The sequence below is a fragment of the Trichechus manatus genome, unplaced genomic scaffold (genome assembly GCF_000243295.1).
Source record: "Trichechus manatus latirostris isolate Lorelei unplaced genomic scaffold, TriManLat1.0 scaffold00087, whole genome shotgun sequence".
Classification (NCBI taxonomy): Eukaryota; Metazoa; Chordata; class Mammalia; order Sirenia; family Trichechidae; genus Trichechus; species Trichechus manatus.
In genome coordinates this window covers 8970747-8981998 of record NW_004444023.1, presented here as the reverse complement: position 1 = coordinate 8981998, position 11252 = coordinate 8970747, and the positions used below count along the sequence as shown (strand labels likewise).

The 11252-nt window shown below is 45.6% G+C and overlaps 1 protein-coding gene across 1 annotated transcript in view; it reads left to right on the top strand.

The window, feature by feature from the left end:
• The first annotated feature begins 283 nt into the window (after nucleotides 1–283).
• The window catches only part of LOC105756555 (zinc finger protein 677), a 19288-nt gene continuing 8319 nt past the window's right edge, over nucleotides 284–11252 (top strand). Inside the window, 4 exon segments of the mRNA XM_023736410.1 lie at nucleotides 284–323; nucleotides 2544–2610; nucleotides 3688–3773; nucleotides 7281–7407. Coding sequence (XP_023592178.1) covers nucleotides 3720–3773; nucleotides 7281–7407 — 181 coding nt within the window. The 5' untranslated portion in view covers nucleotides 284–323; nucleotides 2544–2610; nucleotides 3688–3719.

The following is an 11252-nucleotide window of genomic DNA, read 5'->3' as shown; positions in this document are numbered from 1 at the left end:
GGGTCCCGCGAGAGAGGGGGCGCGCAAACTGGGGGCTGGGACCTCGGTGGGGTGGGGGGATGTCGGTCTGGGGCGGGGGTGGGACCCGGGAACGTCTAACCCGAGCAATTAGAACTTATTTAATGAAGCAAGAGTGGGAGTTGTCTGTGTAGTGGATGCAAACGCAATTCTGGTCACGGTCCCAGGCCCGCCCCTCGCCCTCCCAGGCCCCACCCCTCGCCCTCCCAGGCCCCACCCCTCGCCCTCCCAGGCCCCACCCCTCTCCCGCGTAGGCCCTCCGCGCATACCCGGAAGCGAATCGAGCCAAGTAAGGGCCGCACTTGGTGAGTGACTTTTCGTTTTATTTCTGGCTCAGACCTGAACCTCGCGTTACCCCAGGCCCTGACCCTGTATACTTGGGGTCTGATGGCCGCTCCGGTCGTTAAAGCCCCCATTTCCGCTTGTCTCGCGGTGAGTCTCGGTGTCTCCCGGAGACGTTCGGAGCCTGATCGCTCCACTGGCGGGTCCCGGGGTCCCATCCCGGTCAAAATCGCGCTGAGGCCCGTCCCCATCCCCGGCCTTTCGGCCTTGGAATCTTGTAGACATGGCCTGCCGCGTCATTTTCCTGCTTAAAACCCTTCACTGATCTCCGCATCCTCTCCCAACGCCGCCAGGGTAAAGTTCTCCCTCGGGAGATAGGTCCAACTCCTTTGCCTTCCCCGCTCCAGCTTCGCTCTGTTGCCAGGTAGAAACTTCAGGTTCTGCTCGGCACAAGTGGTCTCAGTCAATAAACGGGAGGCCTAGGTGGGAGAGTAGAAAGGCGCCTTTATTTCATTGCGAAAGGAAGGGAGCAGTCGGGTCTCCTGCCGCCAAGACTGCTCAGCGAGGTCGAAAGGTTACTTTTAAGGGGTTTACAGGTAGGAAGTTCATACTAGTTACATCGGCAACATTCTTGAATGGGGTTTATATATAACTTCATGCAGCGTATGTTCAGAAAATGGTGGTTAAACTCCATCCAGAGGCGGGAGGTTACTCTGCATGGGTATTTAAATGAGCTAAAAGGTTATCCTCAATGTCAACATGGCGCCTAAACTAGTTTTGGGGTAGCAGTTAAGGAGAGGGGAACCAGGATTTTAATGTAAAGTTACGGGGCATGCCAAGCAAAGGAACCAGGATTCTAATCCAAAGTTATGGGACATGCCAAGCAAAGGAACCAGGATTCTAATGTAAAGCTACTGGGCATGCCAAGCGAACTCCTTGAGGCAGTGGAATTTTCCGCATCCTGGGGACCTCTGTCTTAGCACCATCGGCCCCTAGCCCTTGCCCACTCCCTGGCCCTGGGGTTCTGCAGCCCCCCACCCTCATCCTCACGTCCTCTCGATTTGCCCTGCTCTTCCCTTCCCTACTCTCCCACTGTCTGCCCCTTCGCAGTGACCACCTGGGGAAGGCCCTAAAACCCTTCACCCCCACCTCATCCTGTGCTGGGGAAGGTGACCTGCACATATTCGTAGACACTCCCTGTTTCTTCTATACAAATTGTGCCCCACTGGCTGTGCTTGTCCTGGTGTGTTTACATCCCTAATGTCCCACTGGAAAGTGTTCTTCCTGGGCAGTTTTTATTGCCTTGGGTTGGGCTCCGGACTCTGGTGACCTTATGTACAACAACAGAACGTAAAGTTTCCTGGTCCTGTGGCATCTTCATGGTCCTGGGTACACCAAACCCAAAAACCAAACCTGTTGCCGTTGAGTCGATTCCGACTCATATCGACCCTATAAGACAAAGTAGAACTGCTCTATAGGGTTTCCAAGGCTGTAGTTTTTACGGAAGTGGAGCTGCTGGTGCAATTGAACTGCTGACCTTATGCAGTTAGCAGCCTAGTGCTTAACTGCTTCACCACCAGGGCTTTTTCCTTGGTATACAAAACAAAAAAACCCAAACTCGTTGGCATCGAGTCGATTCTGACTCAAAGCAACCCTATAGGACAGAGTAGAGCTGCCCCATAGGGTTTCCAACGCTGTAACCTCTACGGAAACAGACTGTCACATCTTTCTCCTGTGGAGCAGCTAGTGGGTTTGAACTGCCAACGTTTCGGTTAGCAGCCGAGCACTTAACCACTGCACCACCAGGGCTCCTTTCCTTGATATACAGGACATCTGTTATATCAAGCAAAGGAACCAGGATTCTAATGTAAAGCTATGGGGTGTGCCAAGCAAGCCTGGATCAGAGGGGGCTGGGAGAGGTGTGGGGCAGAGACAGAAACACCGAAAGGAGAGAAACTGAGGGGAGAAAAGAAGCATGAGGGAGAAGTAACAAAACCAGTTGCTGTGGAGATGATACCAACTCCTGGTGCCCTTATATATGTCAGAGTAGAACTGTGCCCCAGAAGAGTTTTCAATGGCTTATTTTTTGGAAGTAGGTCACCAGGCTTTTCTTCCGATATGCTTCTGGGTGGACTCGAACCTCCAACCTTTCCATTAGCGGCTGAGTGTGGTAACTGTTTCTGGCACCAAAGGGCTCTTGTGGTTTTATAACTAACTTAGGTTTTGTTAAATTGTTTATACAGAAGTGAATGAGAATTACAAACCTAGGTGTGTGAGGCTTATGCATTTTCCAGTGATTTGCATCAGAAGGTAAGTTCCATTTGCACCTCCTATTTAGCCTAAAGGCCAGTGACTTAGCTCAGTCAATTGCTGGTCACCCTCTTTCCTTTCCCTGGGCTAGAATTCTCTAGCCCCTCAGATGCACCCAGCAAACACCCTTTTTCCTCCCATCTTGATACCACCTTCTCAGTGGAGCCTTCTCTGACCCCCATTTAACATTCCAGCCACACTTCACCTCTACCTCTGGCCCATAATGCCTGCTCTGCACATTTCTCTCTGCCCTTGCTTCTTCCACTGTTTGGATCCAGGTGACAGTATGGCCCCAGTGGGGAGCAGAGCCACAAGGAGGGAGGTGTGCTGGGCCTGGCTCCTCTGAACTGACTTAGTCCTGGCTATACACTAGATTGCCGAGGCATTTTGCAAATGCATCCCTTATTCCCCCTCTCTCCCCAAGAGATAAAGAGCCTCGGTGGTGCAGTGGTTAAGTGCTCAGCTGTTCGACCCCCACCCAGCTTTTCTGAGGGAGAAAGATGTAACGTTCTGTTTTCATAAAGATTACAGCGTAGGAAACACTATGGGGCAGTTCTTCTCTGTCCCGTAGGGTCGCTATGAGTCCGAATTGACTCGATGGCAACCAGTTTGGTTTTCTTTTTTTCCCCCAAGAGATTCCTCTAAAATAGTCAGGGTAGGGCCTGGTTTCCAGAACGGTTAAAATACCTCAGGTAATTCTAATCTGCATCCAGCATTTAGCACCAAGACTCTGGGTCATCCATTTCTGAGGGTGCAACCAGCCCCACTTCCAGGAGGAGCTGAAGGGACTCTGATGTGCATAGGGTATGGTGTCAGGGCCAGTCTATGACCTGAAGAGGAGGGTCAGTCCAGCCCAGATCCCCCTGCTGCAACAGAGTGTGCGCTTCACCAGGAGGGGAGGGTGATAAACTCACCTGTTGGTCTCCATGTAGGAGGTTATTGCCTCTGAGTCCCTCCTGGGGCAGTGGCAGCAGGGACCGTCTTTCCCCATAGTGAGGGCCTCCCTGTATGTGTGGTTGTGGCACAGGAAGGGGGTGTGCTGACTGTACCATTTAACAGCATATTTTCCACACTCAGTGTTGACTTCTCAAGACTGATCTTGCCTGAGAATGAAGCCTGGAGGAAGAAGAAAAAAAGAGGCATCCAGAATGGCTCTTTCCCAGGTAACGGTCTTATTCCCAGTTGGTGGCTTTGTCCTCTCCTTCCCGAAATGCTATCCTGACAATTTGCTTGTCTTCTCTGACCCTGATGTGCCCTCCCCAACACGTTGGCTCACACTCACCGAGGGCCTGACCTCAGTCCCCTCTCACCTCCACACAGATTCCATCTCATGGTGACCCAGGGACATGGGACTTGTGAAGAGTCTCCATCTGGGGGGCATCATGGGAAGGGCTTCACATCAGGTCTGGGTGGGAGACAGGGAGTGGGCCCTGTGGGGGCAGTGACGGTGGGCAGCAGGGAGGGTTTAGGGGCCACTCTGTATGCCCTGTCAGCTCTCTGTGGAACAGCATTAAAGCAACTGCACATTTATGTGCTGTCTTAGTTATCTAGTGTTGCCGTAACAGAAATACCACAAGTGGATGGCTTTAACAAAGAGAAATTTATTCTCTTACAGTCTAGTAGGCTAAAAGTTCAAATCCAGTGCATCAGCTACAGGGGAAGGCCTTCTCTCTCTGTTGGCTTTCTCGTCCATCTTCCTCCAGACTAGGAGCTTCTCTGCGCAGGGACCCCTAGTCCAAAGGACACTGCTCCCAGCACTGCTTTCTTGGTGGTATGAGGCGTACACCACACACCCCCCCCACTCCTCCCACCCCCATCTCTTTATTCGCTTCTCTTTTTTGTGTCTCAAGAGATTGCCTCAGGATACAATCCAGTCTTGTAGATTGAGTCTTGCTTTACTAACACAACTGCCTCCCATCCTCCATCATTAACATCGTAGAGGCAACATTTACAACATATAGGAAAAATCACACAATACCGGGAATCATGGCCCAGCCAAATTGATACACACGTTTTTTGGGGGGGACATAATTCAGTCCATGACATGTGCTATGTTAATATGTGGAACAGCTGAAAATTCTAGAAAAGGAGACTGCGCTGCTTTTGAGACTAAATAAGTGAATTGGTGTGTTTCTGGCTCCAAAATATTAATGGCTTGGAGTACAATAGTTTAGAAACAGACATTTGGGATTTATTGGTTTTAAAATATGGAGCCCACCTAATTGTGTAACAGTAAAAGCAACCAAAGCCAAACTCTTTGCACTGGGTCAATTCTGACTCCTTGTGACGCTATAGGACAGAGTTGAACTGCCCCAGAAGGTTTCCAAGGCTGTAATTTTTACAGAAACAGCTTGCCACATCTTTCTCCCACCATACATACATGGTAACAGAAATTCATATAGGTATTACAAAAACACAAGTTTCTAGATTGTGCATATGATTATCACGCATGGTAGCGCCAAACTAAAAACTACCCATATGCCTATTAAGAGTGAAATGATTAAATTGTTTTGATAGTCACACAATGGAATCCTATATAGCAATGGTGATATATGATCCACAACGATATGCAGATACAGATAAGTGGACAAACAAAATATGGAATGAAATAATCCAAACACAAAGAGTCAATCTTCGTAGTCTGAAGCAGATTGTCAGGCCTGTCTCTGTGGCGCATCTGGGTGGGTTTGAACCGTCAGCTTTTCAGCTAGTAGTTCAGCACATAACCATTTGTACCAGCCAGGTATTGCTGAGTCAGTGCTGTATAACTCCCTTTATGTAATCTCACCACTGCCGTCCAGTCGATTCCGACTCACGGTGACCCCGTAGGACAGAGTGAAACTGCCCCATAGGGTTTCCAAGGCTGCAATCTTTACAGAAGCAGACAGCCACATCTTTCTCCTGTGGAGCAGTTGGTAGGTTCAAACTGCAGCCAAGTGCTTAACCACTGCACCACCAGGGCTCCTGTATCTAACAGTAGGAGGTTCTCTAAATCCCTCACAGCACATCCGTCCCACGGAGATCATGATGCTTACTTGGGGACTTTACTGCAGCAGGTGTTTTTGGTAAAAATGGTTATAATTCAGCCAAGATGTAGGGGCAGAGTTATCTTTGTCATCAGAGAGGCTGGAGCCAAATTCTGGCTCCACTAATTGTTAAATATTAGTTTTATTTTAAACATCACATGGTGGATGTACAGTAAAAACCTGCGAAAGCCAGAACCCATGTAAGGTGGAGATGTGTTAGAGAAGGAAAACTCAAATATTTTCTGCTAATAGAGAGCAATAGAAAAGTGGTAAGACTGCACCCTGTCAAAGGCAGAAAACTTTTGAAACCTGAAAGAACAAGGCAGTCGCGTCGATTTCTGGCTCTCACAGGTTTCACTGTGTTTGTTTTGTGGTAAAACTCTAAACAATGACGCAGCATAGGGACAAAGAAGTGAAACGTCCTCTTGCCAGTCATGTCCTCCACCGTCACTCACTGTCCGGAACCACTGTTGTCAGTTCTGAGGCAAGAGTTACTGCAAGTCTTGTTAAAATACATCATTAATGATTTTAGAAAAAAAATCCTTCATTGAATATTTTCCTGTGATATCTTATGCCTCAACTCTCCTGAAGTTTTACATCCCATGTGTCTTGGAGTTGTTTTCGTGTTAGTAAAATAGAGCAGGAGGCCTGGTGGCACAGTGGTTAAAGCACTCAGCCACTAACTGGAAGGTCAGCGGTTTGAACCCACCAGCTGCTCCATGAGAGAATGATGTGGCAGTCTGATTCCATGAAGATTACAGCCTAGAAAACCTTACTGGGCAGTTCCACTCTATTTGATAGGGTCATTATGAATCTGAATCGACTCGTCGGCACACACACAACAACAATCCTTCCTACAGGGATTGTTTGCTGCAGTAAGGCAGATGTTTAATTCACATCACACGTATAGAAGTGTTTAGATGTGGCAATCTTTAATCTATTTTCTTTTTTTATTGTGGTAATATACACATGAGGAGCCCTGGTAGTGCAGTGGTTAAGTGCTTGGCTGCTAACCAAAAGGTTAGTGGTTGAAACCCACCTAATGGCTCTTAGGGAGAAAGACCTGGAGATCTGCTACCCTAAAGATTAAACACTGAACCCGTTGCCGAGTCCATTGCGACTCATAGCGATCCCGTAGGACAGAGCAGAATGCTGCACTGGGTTTCCGAGGCTGTAACTCTTTACAGAAGGAGACTGTCACATCTTTCTCCTGCAGAGTGGCTGGTGGGTTTGAACCACCAGCCTTCTGAGTTAGCAGCCAAGCACTTAACCACTTGTGCCACCAGGGCTTCTTTTCCCATAAAGATCACAGCCTAGAAAACCCTATGATCCAGTTCTGCTCTGTCACATGGAGTCCACACTATGAGACAATTAACTTGACATGATGGCACACAACAACAAACGTAGAGCTGGCTTGCTCTTTTCGATCCTCATTAGAGCCTTCTCACAGTGAAGGCAAGTGGGACTTACACAGTTTTTCACTGTGATAAAGAACGCTGCAGTGGCTGCCTTTGAGCACACCGCCTTCTCTGTAGATGTCTGAGGGTTTCTCAGAATAATTGCTGCTCCTCTCCTCCTCTCACTTTTTGTGAAAAGAAGGACTCTCCCCAGTTGCCCCTCAGTAAAATGTGTTTTTCATTGCAGGGACTGTTGACGTTCAGGGATGTGGCCATAGAATTCTCTCAGGAGGAGTGGGAATGCCTGGACCCTGCTCAGAGGGCTTTGTACAGGGACGTGATGTTGGAGAACTACAGGAACCTGGTCTCCCTGGGTGAGCATAAGTTCCTTCCATAAATTATTATCTTTGTGTTGCATTGACTCTTGGGATCCCCTGCTGTACTTAACTGAGTTTCATATCCCCGTTCTTAAGGCAATGATTGAAGCTGTGTTGATTCAGAAAGGAAAAGTTTCATAATGTGCATATGGACTTAGACCTTCCCATTTCTTTAGATGCCCTATACGTTACATGCTAGATGAGTGGTGGTTCTGTAACATGAATATGCACAAAACCTCATGAGAAATTTTTAAATATCCAATTCTCTGGTGTACCCCCCGTGCTTTTGATTCAGTTATTTTTGGAAGAGAAATAGATACCTGTGTAGGTAAAATATATCCTAACCATTCCGAAGGAGGCAGTCAGTCGGTGGATTTGTGAGATATTTTTCTAGACCCATCTATAATGTTATCTCTTCTTAGCTGAATAAAAAACCAAGCCTGTTGCCATTGAGTTGATTCCAACTCGTAGTGACTGTACAGGACAGAGTAGAACTGCCCCATAGGGTTTCCAAGGCTGTAATCTTTATGGGAGTAGATTGCCACATCTTTCTCCTGTGGAGCGGCTGGTGGAATCAAACTGCCAACCTTTCAGTTCGCAGCTCAGCGCTTAACCACTGCACCACCAGGGCTCCTTCTTAGCTGAATAAATGGCTGGAATTGTATTCCGGAAAAGGTACGGCATATCATAGTCCTTTTTTTCTTTCTTTCTGATCTGAATATTATCTCTGTTTTGGAATGAGAAAGAGAGACTGGGCTGCGTAGTACAACTGTGGAGTTTTCCATAAGGTTTTCTTGGCTGTAATTTTTATGGAAGCAGATTGCCAAGCCTTTCTTCCTTGGTGCTGCTGGGTGGTTTGAACTGACAACTTTTAGGTTAGTAGTCAAGCGCAAGTTGTTTGCACCACCCAGGGACCTTTTCTATAATTTAAAACCCCAAAACCAAACCCACTGCTGTTGAGTTGATTCCAGCTCATAATGACCATATAGGACAGAGTAGAACTGCCTCGTAGGGTTTTCAAGACTGTAAATCTTTACGGAAGCAGACTGCCACATATTTCTCCCACAGAGTGAACCGCTTACCTTTTGGTTAGCAGTCAAGTGCTTTAATCACCTTAGAAGAAGGGTCTGGCAATCTACTTCTGAAAAATCAGCCATTGAAAACCCGATGGTCCACAGTTTTATTCTGATCCATGTGGGGTCGCCGTGAGTCAGGATTGACTCGACGGCAACTAGTTTTATGTCCTCTTTGGTCCATTGGCTTTGAGAGTGACACCAGCGGGGCTCTTTCTAAGAAGTCCTGTTTCTCCCCTTGGTTTCTCCTTCTGTACTTTATTCTGTCTGATGCTCAGTTCTCAGTCCATATAGATCAGACCAGAGGCTTCTGTAGTCCAGACCCCAGGATCTATCCAGTTTCCATTCACATTTTACATCCTTGAGAGAACTTGTCCAGAGATGGGAAAACTTTGGCTGTTCTTCCATTCATCTGGGGTCCCAGGAAACTACCTGGGGCTGTCTCGAGCACAGGCTTCTCAGTCATTTTTTCCATTCTACTTTTGCCACATTTGTAAAAAGGCTATGAGGTGGATCTTTTGAGATTACTTAGAAGTACTGTAAAGGAAGTGGATAGAGAGATCCTTTGTTTGATCCCCTTTGCTACATGAGGAGAGTATATTCCAGTCTTTAGGTGTTTAACCTGGAGTCTGTGGACAGAGCAAAAGGTGTCTTCACAAGATCCCTCAAAATCTGACCCCCTTATGTTACCTTCTGGGTAGTGCAACCTGAGGTGTTGGCAGTTCAAGTCTACCCAGTGGTGCCATGGAAGAGAGGCCCGGTGATCTGCTCCCCTAAGATTATTGCCAAGAAAACCCTATGGAGCAGTTCTACTCTGAAGCATGTGGGGTTGCCATGAGTTGGAATCAACTCATCAGCAATGGGTTTGTTTTTTTTGGTTTACTTTACTCTCATCATCTTTTATTTTCTCTGCCTTCCAGACCCTGTACCTAGTCTGGGAACATAGAAAAACCTTGGTCTTTCTGATTTCGCGTTCTCCCAAGCATGCGTGATTTTGACTTAGAAACTTGGTTTTGAAATATATATTCTTACAGTCTGAAATTTCATCCTTTTTCTTCTGTGACCCACGCATTAAGTGATGGACAACTTCTGATGGATTCTTCTATGTATAGAGTTTACTGGGTAACAGAAAATTCTTGAAGGAGATACCTTGGATAGTACGTTACGATATTTTCCTGTTGTTTGTGATTGGCTGGTAACCCAAAGGGTGGTTGGTGGTTCGAACCCACCCAGCAGCTTCATGGAAGAAAGGACTGACAAACTTCTTCCATTAAGATTAGAGCCAGGAACACCCTGTGGAGCATTTCAATTCTGTAACACATGGGGTCACCATGAATTGGGGGCTGACTTGAGAGCTGACAACAGTAACTTACAGACATGTCCCTTAAGCCACTGAGTAGAGTGGTCATCATGTCCCAGGATGGTGAGACAGAAAGTATCAGGACAGCCTGATGGATAAGTGGTTCCAGGTGACTCTGGTTTTTGTGGCATGTCCCAGAGTCTCTCAAGGGCAGTGTGGCAGCATTGATGAAATATACTAATGGTCATTCCCTTTAAGGAGAACATTGTCCAAGTTCACAACTGCATATCTAAGGCTTTTGACCAAACTGTTGTCCATGTCACATTGTGCAACTCATGTGTGTGCCATTGTTCATTCTCCTTCAACAAATGCAACTTTAATGCATCATAGTGTGAGAGCTCATGAAGTTGAATGATGCCCTTGTTTTAACTCTACCCTCATTTGTTTTGTTTAGTCCACTGTTACTTTCATCTTGTATATTTCCATATATTATAAATTGTTTTTAACTTAATCATTAGTTACATACACAAATCTATTTTTTAAATAATATTTTATTATGTTTTTGGTGAAAGCTTACATAGCAAGTTAGATTCCCATTTAACAATTACTACACATATTGTTCAGAGACATTGGTTACATTTTTCACAATGTTTTAACATTCTCATTGATTCCCTTCTGGATGTTTTGCTTCCAGTAATCTGGTTTCCCTGTCCCCTTACCCTTTCATCTTTGCTTTAGAGTAATGGTTGACCATTTGGTGTCCTATAGATGATTTTTTAAAGGTGCACAGTACTCACTGGTAATATTCTTTATTTTATAAGCCAGTTTGTTATTTAGCTAAAAGGTAACCTCATGGGGCTAGTTTTGGTTAAAGGTTAAAAGAGTATCTCAGGGCACTAGTCTCAGGGAGTTCTCTAGTCTCAACTGGTCCAGTAAGTCTGGACTTTTGAAGAATTTGACTTCTGTTCCACATTTTCCTCTCTTATCAGGATCCATCTATTGTAGCTAGTTACATATTTTTGTTCATACTCATAGTAGCCTTCATTTTAAGTTTCCTGTTGGGGCTGTGGTATCGAGGAATTAATATTGTTTTATATATTTTACAAAAGGATTTCTTGAGGGTTATGGCTGAGCAGCAGTTTCCCTAAAACCTGTACAACTTCCAGAAGTTTGTGAAAAGAAAGTCTTAATTATTTCTTCTGCTTTTGTTTCACGTGATTTAGTACCTATTATTGAAATATAATTTTCTCAGTTTAAATCTATTGTATTTTTTTAAATTGGGAGTTTTTGATATCCTGAAATATACTGTTTTTTTTAATTTTTTAATTTTTTGTATTTTATTGTACTTCAGGTGAAGGCTTATAGAACAAATAGTTTCTCATGAAACAGTAGTACACATGTTTTATGACATTGGTTAACAACCCCACAACATATTAACCCTCTAAATTCTCAACCTTTTTTTTTTTTTT